Source organism: Desmodus rotundus, chromosome 1, assembly GCF_022682495.2.
Source record: "Desmodus rotundus isolate HL8 chromosome 1, HLdesRot8A.1, whole genome shotgun sequence".
NCBI classification, from domain to species: domain Eukaryota; kingdom Metazoa; phylum Chordata; class Mammalia; order Chiroptera; family Phyllostomidae; genus Desmodus; species Desmodus rotundus.
In genome coordinates, this window is record NC_071387.1 from 121,918,029 (window position 1) to 121,935,893 (window position 17,865).

A 17,865-nucleotide genomic window follows, 5' to 3' on the forward strand; every position below is an offset into this window, starting at 1 on the left:
TCCATGTGTGTGGCCACCAATCGATGCTTCTCAGATGGATGTTTCTCTCTCTCCCTTCCTCCCTCTCTAAAAGCAATGAAAAGATATTCTTGGGTGAAAAGAAAAAAAGACTGGAATTCATGTCCTGGACCCATCACTTGAGAGTCACGGACTTGGGGCACACCCTCTCCGAGTCTTGGTCCCCTCACACGTGAAGTGATGAAGACAGAAGACCTTGCAGATCCAGATTTGAATTCTGTGGGTTAGGGCGTGGCCTCCAGCAGCACACTCTGGGGACATGGAAGGGTAAGACCACCCTCACCTCTTAACTACAGGGTGGGTGTGCGATGCACACAGGGAACAGAATGGGGGCTGTGGATCTTGTTTCCACCTGGGGACTCCAGGGGAGGGCCAGAGGCCAAGAGCAAGCTGGATGAGCCTGGGGCGGGGACTGGGGGCATCTCCATCAGCTTCTCTCCCTCCTACTTTCTCCAAGGGGCTGTAGCTGGGCAGAGACTCAGGGCTGCTTTTCCTCTCCTGAAAGAGCCTGAGCAGGTCCTACTGCCACCACCTCCCCTGGGACAAGAGAGAGGAACAGAGGCTGAGAGGCACCCAGAGAAGCAGAGAAAAGGAGAGAGAGTGAGACAGAGCTGGAGACTGACTCCTAGGAGATGAGCAAGTCCCTGGCAGAGACAGGAAGTTGGGGGGGGGAGGGCCTCAGGCAGCCAAGGTCAGGACCACACCCTCAGCATGAAGATGGGGGCTGGGAGACCTATATCATGTCTCTTTCACTGACAACAAGAGAGGCCCTTTTGCAATATAGGAAAAGAAGAAGCCAGATTGAAAAAGGAAGTGCTTGTCACTCTGGGGCAGGGGTGTTTGAGGAAGGCTCCCACCCTCCCTCAGCCCTCTGGAGGAGCCTGATCCCGCCTCTCCCAGTTGTCAGACTACCCCAGGGCAGCCTCTCCCTTGGGCCTCCCCTCTGGCCTAGAGGTTCTGCTGGTCTTCTCATCCCCAGGAGGAGAGCAAGGCAATGGGTCTGCCCCTGCTGCTGCCACTGCTGCTGCTGCCAGCATCTCTGCAGCCTGGTGAGTGGCCAGGACCTCCTGGCTCTGCCCAGGGTTATGGGGGACAGGGAAGCCTCACCCCCACCCCACCCCCCGAGAGTCTGTGTCCAGGTGTCTGGAGAAGGGGTCTGCTGGGGTAGCCAACCAGGCCTCCCACCCACAACCAGCAATGGGCTGGGCTGGTCCCACAGTGCTGGGTCCCCCGCACCCCTCACTCTCCTCCCTACCCCACACCTGCAAAGGGGAACACACAGCCAGAGGGCCAGCCATACCACCGGTCACACTTCTGCCCATGGGTGAAGGTGCCAGGCAGTCTAGGGTTATCTTTTTGTCTCTCCAAATGGCTTCAAAGTCTCTCCATCTTTCTCCTTCCTCCAGGTGGCTCAGCAAAATGCAAATCAGGCTTTTATGCTGAAGTCAACCAACCAAAGCACCTCTCAGCCCCTGTGGGTGGTTCCATCCACATTCCTTTCTCCTTCTGTTACCCCTGGGAGTTAGCCAGGGATCCCAGGGTGAGAATATCCTGGAGAAGGAGAGAGTTCCATGGGGAGTTCATCTACAACACAACCCCGCCTTTCACCCATAAGGACTACGAGGGCCGCCTCTCCCTGCAACGGACAAAGGGCCAGAGGAATGGCTCCCTCCAGATCTCTAACTTGCGGAAGGAGGATGAGTCTAAGTACTTCTGCCGAGTTCAGTTGATCACACTGACAGGACAGGAGCAAATGTGGCAGTCCATCGAGGGGACCGAACTCAACATCACCACAGGTGAGTCCTGCTGCCCCAGCCTCTGGTGCCCTCCTGCCCCAGGACTGGTCCAGGCGCCTCTCTTCCTGACCCTTCTCTCAAATCCTCTCCCTGTCCTTGCCTCCTTCCCAGGCCTCTGCCAACTTAATATCCCCAGACTTGGGCTGCCTTCCTTGTCCACTCCCCTCACTGTCCCCTCCAGATCCACCCCCAACCCCGTCCCCTGGCTTCAGCCCCTTCCTGGCTCCCTGGTTGTCCTCCCTTCTTGTTCCAAGCTGGTGCTCCAGGCCTGCCCCTGCCCTGGCCCCAAGTCCTCCAGGTGCACTGGACTTTTCTGGGATGTGGCCTGCCTTCCCTTTGTCATGTGCCTGTGTGTGGGGCCCCAGCGAGCCCCATGTCTGTGTCTCCCCGCAGCCAGGAGCTCAGCCTGGCACGCACAGGACATACCCAATGAGGGCCTGAGGACGCCCCTGCCTCCGCCCCTGTTAACACCCCACCACCTGCTTTTCCAACCTCCCAGCTTCCTTTTCCTATTCTGCTCCCCAGTATATGCCCCTCAACGCTCCCGCCTCAGTGCCATCTCTTTCCTCTCTTTCCCCATCACCATCCTTTGTACGTTTTTTGTCTCTCACAGCGACCCCCCAAGTCCTCACCTCCCCCAAAGAAACCCCTGTGTTGTACCCTTCTGCCTTTTAGAGGCCCCTCTGTCCTGGTCATTAGAGGCCCCTCTGCAGCAGCAATAAGGGCAGCTCCCACTGACTGTGCACCACATCCCGCCCGAGTGAATACTTTGATACACATCTTCCTAATTAACCTGCACCACTCCCCTCAATAACAGTAGGTACCGCTAGCATCTTCCTGTTCCAGAGAGGAAACCAAGGCTCTCACCTGCACAAAGTCACCATCACAGCACAGTGGAATTTAAATGCAATTAACCCCACAGCCTTCTCTCTTAACCATTAGCTACTCAGTCTCACCTATTGACTTTATCATCTTATTGTCTTGACCTATTTTTAACCTATTATGGAGTGTGTTGCATTAATAGGTCTTCCTTAACTGCTCACTGGGGCTCGGGAACTTGAACCTGAGCTTATCTGTCTCCAGGGCAGTGGGGGAGGGGCTCTCTCCAGGCCCAGGCATAAAGGGGTGCAGTGTCAGTCAATTTACTTTTTATAATCACTTATGCTGGCAACTCTAAACTACATCAGTGTTGAATCACTCCTCCCAGCCTGGGCAAACCCCTGCCATGTACTGACCACAGAGCTGGTTTTAGATCAATTATAAAGTGGCTCACAACCTGAATTAAGCAAACAGCCTTGGATTTATACTTCCGGCACTTCCCCATGTCTCCTTAAGTGGCCATTTTTAAGTGATTCGGTCTCTTTAGATCCCTCCTCTTCCTTTCTTAGTTCTTCCTTTTCTCATTTTTCTGGTTGAGTCACATTTAGTTTAAGTTTTTGTCAGTAAATTAATTTTTCAATTCATGCAATTAATAAGATATTCATCCTCATTATTTAAAAAAAAAAACACAAGAAAGTAATGAAAAGAAATGTTTTTAATCCAAGTACCACATTGTAAAGACATCACCCTGCCCTGACTGGCATGGCCGGGTTGGGCATCTTTCCACAACGCGAAAGGTCACTGGTTTGATTTCTGACGAGGGCACTTGCCTGGTTTGTGGATTCCAAACCCTGGGCACATAGAAGAGGCAACCAATTGGTGTTTCTCCCTCACATTGATCTTTCTCTCCCTCTCTTTCTCCCTCCCTTCCTCTCTCTCTAAAAATAAATGAAATCTTTTTTTCAAAACAGATATCACACTAAAAGAATATTTACAGTAAATATAATTGATAACTGGTTGGCTTATTAATTTTATTACATACTGATGTTTTCTTTTATAGCCAAATCTAATAGTATTATCTTTTGTAATTTAAAAAATTTCATTTCTAAGCCCAAAATCCCATATCCCACTATAGTTTGAAAATATTTCAATCTCTTCTAACTTTTGTATGGTTTCTTTTCACAATAAAACTCTTTAATATAGTGAGAATTTATTTGGTATATTATGGGAGGCAAATAATTAAATTGACCTTTAAACCAAGAAATTAATCAATTGTCCCAATCTTATTTTTTGATTTATTGAATTTTTTTTCCTCTTCTTCATTGATTCATAGAGCTGGCTTCTAAGTTCTTTTGTGGGATAGCATGCATTTCTGGTCTCTCCATTCTGCTTCACTGTTTGTTTTTTGACAGGGTCATTTTTTAAATTTATTTTTTAATCATTTTTAAATTTTTAATTACAGTTGACATACATTATTATATTAGTTTCAGGTGTCTATGTCAGTGATTAGATATTACATGACTTATAAGTGGTTATCCTGATAAATCTCACACCCATATGACACCATACATAGTTATTAGAATGTAATGGACTCTATTCCCTATGCTGAATTTTACATCCCCATGACTATTCTGTAATAACCAATTTGTACTTCTTAATCCCTTCACCTTTTTCACCCATCCTACCAACCCTTCTCCCATTTGGCAACTGTCAAAATGATCTCTGTATCTATGAGTCTGTTTCTGTTCTGCTTGTTCATTTATTTTGTTTCATACATTCAATTTTGATAGATATGTATTTGTTTCCATTTTCTTGTTCATATTTTTCTTCTTCTTCTTCTTCAAGAAAATCCTTTAACATTTTACATAATACTGATTTGGTGGTGATGAACTCCTTTAGTGAGGTTCTTTATCTGCCCTTTGATTCCAAATGAGAGCTTTGCCCAGTAGAGTAATCTTGGTTGCAGGTCCTTTCTTTTCATCACTTTGTTGTTGTTGTTTTATGATGAAACAAGTATCAATTTAATGCAATCACATTTTATGTTTTTACTAATTTAAAGAAATATCATCTAAGTACTATAGACTTTTAAAACTTTTTGTTGTTGCTCTGTTACAGTTTTCCTGCTTTTTTCCCCATTGGTCTCCCCTGCCCTGTTCCCCCAACTCTTACAGTCAACGCCCTCCCTTTGTCTCTGCCCATGCATTCTCTATTCATGTTCCTTGGCTTGCCTCTTCCTCTTCTTTGCTCCATTATCCCCCTCCTCCATCCCCCTGGATACTGTCAGTTTGTTCTTTATTTCCAAGTCTCAGGCTCTACTTTGCTCATTTGTTTGTTTTGTTGATTAGGTTCCACTTATAGGTGAGATCATATGGTATTTGTCTTTCACTGCTTGGCTTATTTTACTTAGCATAATACTCTCCAATCCCACCCATGCTGTCGCAAAGGGTAGGAGTTCCCTCTTTCTTTCTGCTGTGTAGTATTCCATCATGTAAATGTACCACAGCTTTTTGATACACTCATTTACTGATGAGCACATAGCTGTTTCCAGCACTTGACTATTGTAAATAAAGCTGCTATGAACATTGAGGTGCATAGGTTGTTTTGAATTGGTGATTCAGGATTCTTAGGGTATAATTCCAGCAGTCGGATCACTGGATTGAAAGGCAGTTCCATCTTTAGTTTTTTGAGGAAATTCCGTACAGTTTTCCACAGAGGCTGCACCAGTCTGCATTCCCACCAACAGCATACCAGGGTTCCCTTTTCTCCACAACCTCGCCAGCACTTGTTGTTTATTGATTTATTAATGAAGGCCATTCTGACCAGTGTGAAGTGGTATCTCATTGTGGTTCCAATTTGCATTTCTCTAGAGGCTAGTGATGACCACCAGTTTACACCATACACCAAAATAAACTTAAAATAGACAAAAGATTTAAATATAAGTCATTATACCTAGAGGAAAAATAGGCAGGAAAATTTCAGATATCCCAAGCAGCAATATTTTCACTGATACATCCCCTCAGACAAGGGATATAAAGGAAAGAATAAACAAATGAGACTAGGGTAAACTAAAAAGCTTCTGCACGGCTAAAGAAAATGTCAACAGAATGGAAACAGAACCAACTGTATGGGAAAACAATGATATCTCAGACAAGGGTTTGATCTCCAAAATATATAAAGAACTCACACAACTCCACACCAGGAAGACAAACAATTCAATCAAAAAATGGGCAAAGGACCTGAACAGACACTTCTCTAAGGAGGACATACAGAGGGCCCACAGACAGATGAAAAAAACACTTTTCATCACTTTGAATATTTCTTGCCAATCCCTTCTGGCCTGCAAAGTTTCTGTTGAGAAATCAGCTAGAAGTGTATGGGAGCTCCCTTGTAAGTAACTAACTGCTTTTCTTTTGCTGCTTGTAAGATTCTCTCTTTGTCTTTAACCTTTGGCATTTTAATTATGATGTATCTTGGTGTGGGCCTCTTTGAGCTTATCTTGTTTGAGACTCTCTGTGCTTCCTGGACTTGTATGTCTATTTCTTTCACCAAGTTAAGGAAGCTTTCTGTCATTATTTTTTCAAATAGGTTTTTAATTTCTTGCTCTCTCTCTTCTCCTTCCACCATGATGTGAATGTTGGTGCACCCGAAGTTGTTCCAAAGACTCCTTACACTATCTTAATTTTTTTTAATTCTTTTTTCTTTTTGACATTCTGATTGGGTCTTTTTTGTTTCCTTATATTCCAAATTGCTGATTTGATTCTTGGCTTCATTACTCTACTGTTGATTCCCTGTCAATTATTCTTCATTTCAGTTAGTGTTTTCTTCATTTCTGACTGGTTCTTTTTTATGCTGTTGGAGTTCTCTCTAAGTTCACTGAGCATTCTTATAACTAATATTTGAACTCTCCTCTGTAACCAAACAAAACAGAGATTCAGCTGTCTGTCACAACAAAAGCCAAACTCATTTGGCAGGTGCTGGTGCAAAAGAAGAGAAGTTTTATTCAGGTGCCACACAACCTGAGAGAATGGTGGACTCCTGTCTTAAAGACCATCTCCTGTTCCTGCTCAAGTCCACAGTTCTGCTAGGGGTTAGAGAGGGGAGTGCTTTTTTTTTTTTTCTACCCAATAATCTTACTACCTGTTGGCATGCTCAGTCCTATCCATTTATACTTCTAGCTTTTGGCACACTTGGGCCAGCCATTGCTTGTGTTTTACCTGTGGCCACCCAGAAGAGCTACAAAGCAATCTGCAGATGGCTGCTACTTGTGCTAGGCTTGGAGGTTCCCAGGCAAGGCCAAGCTGTGAACCAAGGCCAGCTGATGCTAGTGCTGGGCAAAGTCCAGCTGCTGCTAGTATAAGAGGTACAGGGCAAACTGAGGCCAGATACTGCTTGTTTGAGAAATTTCAGGAGGATATGAAGCATGAGCCAAGACAGGACATTTGTATGGAAAAAACACTGGAAACAGCTTCGGTGAGCCCAAAAGTTGGGTGGGGTAGTGCATCAGGGAATCACCAGGGCAGGGCCAACAGGGTGAGCCAGGTTGATGGAATCTCAGATATGGTGCCCACCTGCTGGGTCTGTGTGGGAAGGGCTCACAAATGGAACAAAGGTCTCTGTCAGCACTTCTGCCTGGGGGGAAGTTGTCCCCCAGCTCTTTTCCTGATTCAGTTCCTCCTCATATGTCTCTGTTGCCTTTCAAGCTACTGCCCCAGTGTTGGAGCTCTGAAAGGGTGAGTCCAGGTAATTTCATGTGCAATCCCTGTCAGAGAAATTGCCTGGGACTCAAGAAGCCCTTCTCCCTCAGCCTCAATCCTCACTGGTTTTTACATCCAGAAGTTATGAGGACTTCTCTTCCTGTGACTGGAACCTTGGGCTGGGGGACCTGGTGTGGGACTGGGACCCCTCACTCCTCGGGAGGGACCTGCACAGCCAAGATATTCCTCCCAATTTTTGTCTGCCGTGCATAAGTGGGACCAGCCCATTCCAAGATTTTGCCCTTCCTACCAGCCTTAATGTGGCTTCTTCTTTAATTCCCTCCTTGTAGGACTTCCATTCAGTCAGATTTCAGGCAGTTCTGAATAATGGTTTTTCTGTAGTTTAGTTGTAATTTTGACGTGGTTGTGGGAGGAGGCAAGTACCACATTTACCTATGCCACCAACCTGATCGGCAGTCAGTCAAATATTTTTAATGTTATTTACAAGTCCCTCTTAGAATGCTAACTTATTATTTTTTTTCCATTTTTACTGAGAACTAATTAATATGTATCACTGTATAAGTTTAAGGTATACAGCATGATGGTTTGATTTACATACATTATGAAATGATTGCCTATCAAAATACCAATGGCATATTTCACAGAACTAGAACTAATAATCCAAAAATTTATATAAAACCCCAAAGACCCCCAAATAGCCACAGCAATCTTGAGAAAGAACAAAGTTGGTGGTACCATGCTACCTGATATCATGGTAAACAAAATAGCATGGTACTGGCATAAAAACAGACTTACAGGTCAATGAAACAGAATCAACCTACAGCTATATGGTCAATTAATGTACGATGAAGGAGGCAAGAAAATACAATTCGATCAAGACAGTCTATTCAATGAATGGTGTTGAGAAACTGGACAGATAGATGTAAGAATAAGCTCAAAATGGATTAAAAGATTTACATGTAAAACTCAAAACCATAAAACTTCTAGAAGAAAACATAGACAGTAAAATGTCTGACATTTCTCTTAGCAATATTTTTTCTGATAAATCTCCTCAGGCAAGGGAAACAAAAAATAAACAAGTGGGATTACATCAAACTAAAAAAGTTATTGCACAGCAAAGGAAACCATCAACAAAACAAAAAGACAGCCCACTGACTAGGAGAAAATAATTGCCAATGATATATCTGATAAGACCTTTATGTCCAAAATTTATAAAAAACCCATAACAACTCAACATTGGAAAAACAATCTAATTAAAAATGGGAAGAGGACCTGAATAGACTCTTCTCCAAAAGGATATACAGATAGCCAATAGATCTAGGAAAAGATACTCAAAGTTATCATTATCAGAGAAATGCAAATTAAAACCACAATAAGATATCACCTCACACCTGTCAGAATGGCCATCATCAATAAATCAACAAACAAGTGCTGGTGAGGATGTGCAGAAAGGGGAACTCTCATGCACTGTTGGTGGGAATAAAGATCGGTGCAGCCACTATGAGAAACAGTTTAGAGGTTCCTAAAAAATTAAAAACGGAACTGGATATATATATCCACTTCTGGGTATTTAACCAAAGAAACCCAATATGCTAATTCAAAAGAATAAATGCACCCCTATATTCACTGCAAACTTCTTTACAATAACCAAGATATGGAAGCAACCTAAGTGTCCATCATAGATGAATGGATTAAAAAAGTGGTGGCATAAACACCAGTATATATATAATGGAATATTCCTCAGCCATGAAAAAGAATAAAATCTGACCATCAGTGACAGCATGGCTGGAGCTAGAGGATATTATGCTAAGTAAAATAAGTCAGACAGAGAAAGACATATACAATATGCATTCACTTATGTGTGGAATCTAAAGAACAAAATAATAAACAAAATAGAAACACACTCACAGATACAAAGATCAGATTTATGATTGCCAGATGGGAGGGAGGCTGGGGGACTGGGTGAAAAAGGTGATGGGATTAAGAAGTACAATTTGGTAGTCCCGAAATAATCACAGGGGTGTAAATTACAGCATAGGAAATACAGTCAATAATCTAATAACTATGTACGGTGCCACTTTGTAAAGCATATGATTGTCTAACCACAATACGGTACCCCTGGCACTAATATCAAATAATATTGAGTGTGAATAGCTGCATGGCATCTATCCCATTGTAGCAATGTATCATAATTTACTTGATCAGTTTCCTATTTAAAGACAGTTAGGTTGTCACCACATCACAACAATGTTGCAAAGAACACCCTTAAACACAGGCCTTTCAACATTTGCACCAGCATTTCCGTGGGACAAGTTCCTAGCACGGAAATCACTGGGTCTAAGAGCACGCGTGGGTATTTCACACTTCGATAGATATTCCCGAAATCATTCCCAAAGGCTGCGTCCACTTTTACTCCCATTGTGTCAGTACTGGGTATTTTCCCCTACTCAGACCAGTTAAAAAAAACCAAAACAGCCTTTTGTTTTAATACTCATTTTTTAAAAGTTATGAATGGATATTAGCATAAGAGTTATCATTTTATGTAATAAATTAGAATTGCAGTTTTCCATATTACTCTGTGTTCTGGAAACTAATGTCTAGGAATTATCTGTTCCTTAAATTTTTACTAGAGTTTACCCATAAAACCACCAAGCTTAGAATCTTAATGAAACATAGTTCCTAAGTAGTGCTCTCACTTCTTTGTCCACCCATCAGTTAAACTTTACTACTTATAAACCCATTTTTTAAAAATGTTTTTTTTTTCTGAAAATCATCCATTTCAGAGTGTTTTTTTTTTAATTTATCAACCTATACGTGAGCATACACTCAGTCACAACTTAAACAAACTCTTGTTGGGTTTGCAAGATAGTCTTGTCTGTTTTCTCATTTTTTCCCTAAATAACCACTTCCTAGATTTATTATAGCTTTTGCTATTCTGTTTCCTAATAAATTTATTCCCTCAGACGTTTCCATTACTTTCAAACTATGAGTCTCCTCAGGGCTCACTCCCCTCTGTTTTTGGTTATTTTTTTCTTTAAAAATTTCATTCATTTAAAAATTTCTGCCCATTTTAAATAGTGAAAGCATTTAGCACTATGAATTTAGTATGAGAGTGCAGCTTTAGTCATATTCCAAGAGTTTTTTTTTTAATGTGTATTGCTCTGGCTTTTTTAGAATCTATTTTTACCTTTTTATTGAATTTATTGGGGGACACGGGTTAACAAAATTATACAGGTTTCAGGTGCTCTGGTTTTTATTTTCTACATAGCGTGTTATACACAGGGTCCGGCAGAAGCAAGGCTTGCTTGAGTGTGGTCGGTCGGGTACGCAAGTGTCTCTCTCGAGATGGACAGCGTTTTGAATGTTTCACCTAAAATATCAGACGGTGCGCTTGAGTGGGATGTTAAGTTACAGAATTACATGCTTAGGATTTTGTAATAAAAGATTTTGTAATAAAAAGGGGTGTTATTTGTGCTGGACCATGTATATTTCTTTGCTAAGACTTTAGAATAGCTTACCTTAGCTGAGAGATGGTCTTGACCCTTTTATTACTAATTTCTAACAAGAGTGGACAGAGAATTTGGTCCATGGTAACCTAAAGATTTTATTAGAATTAGAATTTTTTCTATGGCTTAGTATTATGTTATTTTTTTAATAGTGTATTAAACATCTAAAAAGTACAATCTGTTTGTAGGAACTAAAGTTCATTAACATATTAAAGGAACTTTAAAAAACGTATTTCAAATATATACTAAGTGCTTTACAGATGTTTTCTCACTTATTAAGACAATCCTGTAAAAGAACAAATATTATCTGATCCCAGGTATGTGGGGTATCTAGAGACAAATCTGTAGAGAGAGAAAGCAGCCGGCGGGTTCCCAGGGCTGGCGTGAGGGTAATAGGGAGCCGTGTGATGGGGACAGCGTTTCAGTTTGGGAAGATGAAAACGTTCTGGAGGTGACAGTGATGGTTGCACAACAATGGGAATGTACTTAATGCCACTGAACTGCACACTTAAATGTGGTTGAAGTGGCAAATTTTATGTTTATGTGGCTTTTGCCACAATATATTTTTAATCCTGTGATCTAGTTATCTCTATTTGTAGGTGATGAAATGTGGTTCTGAGGTCACAGCACTGATCGGTGGTAGAGTCAGGTTGTAAAGTGAGTGATGTATATTCTGAGCCTTCAGCATTTCACCTTGTTAACCCCCTCCCGGTGTGCGAGCTTCAGAGGGCTGCTCCCCACGCCCAGTATTCCCCAGACTAGGGAGTGGGATGTGGCCGTTTTACTCAGATACCTCCAGTCCTCCAACCGGCAATTTGCTCATTTCCCATGTCTTCTCAGCCACCGAGAAACCCACGGAGGGGCCCACCAGCACCACAGATGTCATCAATGTCTTGGGGGAAGAGAGGAGCTCAGGGTCTTGGCCCCTGACTGCAGGAGCTATAGTTGGGGTGGCACTGGCCAGTGCCGTGCTCATAATTGCAATTTTGGGACTGATGGTCTACCTCAGGTGGAAGAGAAGCAAAGGTAAGTTGTCCAAGATCCCACTCTCTCCCCAAGCTTCCCAACCAGGTATTTCTCTGAACACACCTGCATCAGAATGACCACAGGTGCCTATTAAAAAGGCAGATCCCTGCTGGGGGGAGCTCTGGACTTGGGAATCTGCACTGTTAACAGTCTCCTCAAGTGGTGTCTGTGAGTGACCAAGTTTGAAACCAGTACTCCAGACCAACTTCTCGCCACAGGTCTGATCATTTTTCAATTCTTGTTTCTTGACTTAATCATTTCTCATCAGTCCTTGCCATTTGGTTCATGGAGAGGACAGAACAGAAGGGACAGGAATTTGTCTCAGCTCAGCAAGCATTAGTGGGGTACCCCTTTTCTAGGCCTGGCTTGTAATTGGAGATACAAGTAAATAAAACAGAGGCCCTGCTTTCACATAATTCCGAGGGGGCAGGAGGTGCCTCGTGGGCTGATTGCCTCACTTGGAAAGAGCTATGGTAGGTTGGGAGGAAGGAATCAGGGAGGACTTCCCAGAGGAAGTAACACTGTCAAAAATTCTCATAGAATAAAAAAAGAATTAGCCACAGAAGTGGTGAGGGTATTGTAGAGATCTCTGTTCCTCCAAGCAAAGGAAACCATTCTGGTAACTGTAAGTAGCTCAGTGCTATGAAGGAGTTAGAAGATGAGAGAAGAGGACATGAAGCAGCCAAGAGGCGACCTCACTTTGTCTTGCAGATACGTATACAGAGAGAGACAAATTCTAGAAACGGCTAAGAGGGAATCTTCAGTAAGACTTGGTGATTGGATTGATGTAGGGGCGAAGGAGCAGGAAGAAATCTCACGTTTATAACTTGGGTGAACAAGGCTATAATGAAACCACCGAGTGAATTAGGGAACATAGGAGGTCAAAGGCCATGTTTGGCGGGGGGGGGGGGAAGAGAGATGATTCCTCCAGATTGGGATATGTTATATTTGAGATACCTGTGTGGCATCTGAGTAGAGATGTCCATCAGAAATTTGGATGTATGCATTAACAGCTCAAAGAGAGCACAGGGTTAGAGGCATTAATTACTTATGCCCCAACAGCATCAAAATTGATTTGAAATTACTTTTAAAAATTTGTTACAAGATTTTCCCTATTAGATACTAAAGCACAAAGGTGAAGAGCATAGAATCTGACTGCCTGCCATCAATCATGGCTGGGTCAGCTCTGGTGGTACTATTACTCTGTGCCTCAACCTACTCGTCAGTAAAATAGGGCTAATAATAGTGAGTATCCTGGGGGTTGTCATGACAATTAAACATAATGCCTTTAGAATAGACCCTGGCACAAAGTAAGCACTAGATGAACGTTAACATATCATTTTTAAGCTACAATAATTAAAGTGATACAACACTAGCATATAATAGATAAACAGATAACAGATAAAGTGATGGAAGAAAAGAAAAAACTCTAATATAGGCAGGATAAAAATAGACCCAAATATATGAAGGAATTCAGTAAATTGAAAGGTAAAATTTCTAATTAATAGAGAAAGATGAATAATTCAATACATAGTGCTGGAACCATTGTATGGAGATGACCTCCTGAAGTATGACATAAAACCAAAAAGCAATGAATAAAAATACTGACAAATTCAACTTGATAAAAATTGAGATTGTCGCCCTGGCTGGTGTGGCTCAGTGGATTGAGCACGGGCTGTGAACCAAAGGGGTACCAGTTCGATTCCCAGTCAGGGCACATGCCTGGGTTGCGGGCCAGGTCCCCAGAATGGGGTGCCTGAGAGGCAACCACACATTGATGTTTCTCTGCCTCTCTCCTTCTCTTTCCCTTTCTCTAAAAAATGAATAAATAAAATGTTTTTAAAAAATGAGATTTTTTAATATTCTGCAAAGAAAACACCACAGTAGTTTCTTCTAAAAGTAAGGATAAGGATCAGATATGAAGAGAAAATGTGATGCAGTCAGCAGGGAAACAAAAGATTTTACTGACGGATTCGACTCAGATAAGAAGCCATGAATCCATAAAAGCATCATTGCACATGGTTGTGTTTTCCTCAGCAGTACTTAACCATGCAGTTTAGAAACCTTTAAAACTTACTGGCTAGGACTTGTATTCACCTGTCAGCACCAGGGACCACGAGTAACAACGGTTTAAATAAGACAGAGGATTTTTTTCCCCCATCATATAAAAGGATCTGGAGGCAGATTGCAGAAGCCACTGTCCATAGGTACTTAGGCTCCCACCTTTCTCCTCACTGTCCTGAAGGTTGTTGCCTCATGGTCCAAGGTGGCTTCTAAGATCCCAGCCATGACTTCGGAATCCAAGCAGGAAACAGGAGGAAGAAGGAAAGGACAAAAAGGCTATGACCCAATTGTCTGTCCTCCAGAGAGTAAGGGTGAGGGTCGGAGAAGAGAAAATGTACAGAAGTCCAGGAGCCTTCCTGGAAGTCCTACCCACACTTCCCCTTATATCTTATTGGCCAGAGTTTAGTCATATGTCCCACATCTCTCTGTAGGGGAGCACATGGCCACTCCAAATAAAATCAAGGTCCTGAGAAAGATGAGGTGAATGGATATTGGATAAGCAAATAGCATGCCCTGCCATAGATCCATGCAGGAACGGAGATTTGCCAGCTCGGTGTGGCAGGACAAGGGAACTCAGGAGGTCAAGCAGCTGGTGAAAGGGTCCAAATGGAGAGTGGAGGACTCTCAGACATTCCAGGTAACCTGAAAGAAAGTGGATTATCAGGGGACAAGAGCTCAGGGAGGTCAAAGCACGGCTGTAGGGGGAAGGTGAAAAAAGAGAGCTGGGAGGAAAGAAAGTTGTAGCATAAAAATGATACTAGCATGTAATTTTAGAGTTCTCATTCCCAGTGATTAAAAAATAAAGTCCAGGGTATGGCTGAGTGAGGTGGAGGTGGCTGAGTGAGGTGGAGGTCGCTGGAGTTGCAGGGGAAGAGGGAGTCCGGTGCATGAGAGCATTGTCCCTGTGCATGATGAGACCTCCCAGGAGGGTGGTCAGTGGTGGAGAGCATGTGTGTGAACCAATGTGTGGGAAATGCTGTAGAGAGACTTGAGGAGGATCTGGAGGGGGGATCGTGGCGGGGGGGGTGGGCGGGGGAGGCGGGTAATAGAGTCCTCAGTGGAAAAGAGGAACAGGCTGCAGTGCAAACACAGATTCCAGCCATGAGGTTCATGAGGTGGGAGAGAGAAAGAGCCACCACTGTTCCTTCTGTCTCAGAAGGAAAGACAAGAAGCTGGTCTGTCGGGGCCTCCTCCAAGAGTGATGGTGCCTGTGACAAGAGGGGGAGGGTGGGTGGCCAGGGCTCAGCAGTGGAGGAAGCAGGTTGGGGGATTGCAGGGAGGTCAAGGATGGGAAGGAAACAGACAGAAAGGGAGGGAGACGGGGCAGGGTGAAGGGGACACTGGGTACAGAGAGCTCTCCTGATTTGGTGTTGAGGACAAGAGCAGGACAGGTGTGGGTGGCTTTAGGGTGCCAGCTGGGTGCTGGCTCTGAGTTGCAGGTCCCTTTTCACATGGGTTTCAGCAGAGCTGCTCTGCTGCCCTGGTTTATGCAAGGATGGTGTCAGAGTAGGACAGAGCAGAAAAGACTAGAGGAGAGATGCTGTTCATGGATGGCGCACTGACATGCTATTGGTTCCTCTGCAGCTCTACAGACTAAAGCAAGAGCCACAGACACGTAAGTGCTTGTCCTCTAAGGGGGGGGATGGGGGGCACTGGTTTGGGAAACAAGAAGTGTAGTTATGAGAACAGTGAGACCCTTTCACAGCTGCTCTCATTCTTGGCTTTCCTATTAACATCCTCATACATCCCTAACAGCCTGGGCTCTTTATTTCTGGAGGCTCCAGCTCCTAAGAACAAACAAGAAATAAATATCAAGAACAGTGAACATAGGTGTTCCAGCAGTTTCTCTGATTCTTCCCAAGAATGTCTCCCTTTTCCCTTTCTCTAGTATCCCCTTTTCTCCTCCTTTCGTGGGAATTTTTGCCTTTTCCTTCTGTTCATCCTATTTTCTTTGCACTTTGAACATCATCCTTCCTAAACGCATTTTCCTGTTCCACGCTTTTCCCTCTCTCTTGCCCATTGTCCAAGCTGCCCTTTCCCTGCTGAGGTGGCCGAAGGGACCACAGGAATCGTGGCCTCCATCACCTCTGCCATCTGCCTTTTCTCAGAGCGCCTGCCCCACCGAGCTCCCAGCCTGGCCTCCTCTCTGTGCCCTTCCCATCCTCCTCACCCTCCCACCAGTTTCCTTTTCTCCATCCTTCTTCCCATTTCCACATTCTCCTTTCCCTCTTCCCTAAGTCCCTCTCTCTCCTTTCTCTGCCTCACTGATTTTTTGCCAGCTGCCTTCCTCAGGTCCCCTCCCAGGATGGTGTCTCCTCCTGGGGACCAAGGCCTGAGCACCCACCCAGAGGTCATGACATGAGCCTCCTGTTTTTCCTTCTCCAGTCTTAGCCGAGGCAGAGCCAGCAGAGGGGACAAGAACTCACTCTTCCAGATTTCTCCTCCTGTAACCCCCTTCCTACAAAAGCGGCTTCCCTACAACAATCCTCTTCCTATTGGAACTCAGGGACCTCTCCTGGGCTGCACCACTAACCGCCTTCCAGTGCTCTTCCAGGCAGCCTCCTTCTGAGAGCCTCAAACCATTGCCTACACCTTCCAAGTACGCCCAAGCAGGTCCCAGAGCCTCCTGCAAGGAAACCAGCCACATGCAGGCTTTAGCTCTTTTCTGCTCAGCCTCTGACAGGTTTCCCACTCTCTCCTTCCCATGCAGGGGATCCTTCCATAACACTGAGGAAAAGGATGAGAACATTGGGAATACAGGTCAGTTCTACCACTGTCACTGCCCACTCTCCACCTTGGCCCTTCCTTCTTCCCCACACTCTCTCTCCCCACACATGCCCCTCAGCCTTTTCCTCTGCCTCACCTGACCCTCCCAAATGACCCTGGTCCTCAACTGGCAGATGACCTCACTGCTGAGCCCTCCCCCATTTCTCTACCCTGGCTGCCATGCCATCTTACCCTGTCACATCTTGATTTTTTTTCCTAGGACAACATGAAGACCCCAAGCCAGACCCAAAGGTAAGCAGCTCAGACTAGAGTCTGAAAGAATCGAAGGGAAGCTTGGAGAAGGTGGGGTGGAAATATAGAGGGACTGTGGTCAGCAGGGCTCTTAGGTGTGGGATCGCTGCTCTAAGACAGGGTCAGCTCCCCTCCACTTCCAGCCCCTTCTCTTTCTGTTCTCACCCAGGTGGATGGCATCCTCTATGCCTCCCTCGTCCTCGCCAGCTCAACCTCATCGTCTGCACCTCCCCACCACCTTCTCCACAAAAGCCCCCAGGAAGAGACCCTATACTCTATGCTAAAGGCCTAAGGAGTGGGACTGAATGATGACCTCCTTAGAGTAAGCCGCTCACAGGGATCACCACTTCCCATAATAACCCCAGCAAGTCACAGATGACTCAGATGTCAACAGGGGTCAAAGGCCACCAAGGACCTGAGAGCAACAGCCATCTGCTCCAGTTCCCTCTTCAACTTTCTCCCTTGCCCCCAACAATAAAAGTACCAGGCCACAAATGTTTAAAATAAAATGAACACATCTAAGGAGAAAACTGATGTCACCTTCAACCTCTGTCCTTCTCGCCAAAAATGAACTATAATAGATAGCACACACCCAAGATCCCTCCTCTAGTTCAGTGATTGCCTCAGGCCTGGAAACAATATAGTAAGTCTCCCAAAACTGGCACGCAGCTCAGAACCGAAAGTCTGCTCCCAATCTAACTATTCTACTTTCCTTACATTAATAACTGGCATGTATTTTCTTATGCACCACCTAATTTAAAAACATCAACAACCCTATATGTTATTGGATGTGCTCATTTGAGACATAAAACAAAGAACCAGAATGGTTGCCGTACTTTTCCTAAAGCCACACACAGCTAGTAACTGATGAGCCAGATGTGAACCCAGACCTGTCCTTCTCTG

The 17,865-nt window shown here is 44.3% G+C and overlaps 1 protein-coding gene across 2 annotated transcripts; it reads left to right on the top strand.

Annotated features, from left to right (window-relative positions):
* The first annotated feature begins 858 nt into the window (after nt 1-858).
* PILRA (paired immunoglobin like type 2 receptor alpha) lies at nt 859-17,535 on the top strand. Of its 2 annotated transcripts, XM_045204612.3 has the most exons (7): nt 859-1,067; nt 1,425-1,814; nt 11,695-11,880; nt 15,529-15,559; nt 16,655-16,704; nt 16,931-16,962; nt 17,132-17,533. In XM_045204612.3, the coding sequence occupies exons 1-7, from the start codon at nt 1,013-1,015 to the stop codon at nt 17,252-17,254; spliced, it is 867 nt and encodes a 288-aa protein (XP_045060547.2). In that variant the 5' UTR covers nt 859-1,012; the 3' UTR covers nt 17,255-17,533. The 2 variants fall into 2 exon arrangements, with proteins under 2 accessions (XP_045060547.2, XP_045060548.2); XM_045204613.2 differs by lacking the exon at nt 11,695-11,880 and having other exon boundaries at nt 17,132-17,535.
* Nucleotides 17,536-17,865: the final 330 nt, after the last annotated feature.

Bases quoted from the DNA above. Each gene is read 5' to 3' on its own strand.
- PILRA (XM_045204612.3), top strand. From the start codon at position 1,013: ATGGGTCTGCCCCTGCTGCTGCCACTGCTGCTGCTGCCAGCATCTCTG. The intron at 1,068-1,424 runs GTGAGTGGCCAG...TCCTTCCTCCAG, and splicing joins GCCAGCATCTCTGCAGCCTG to GTGGCTCAGCAAAATGCAAA. The intron at 15,560-16,654 runs GTAAGTGCTTGT...CTTCCCATGCAG, and splicing joins AAAGCAAGAGCCACAGACAC to GGGATCCTTCCATAACACTG.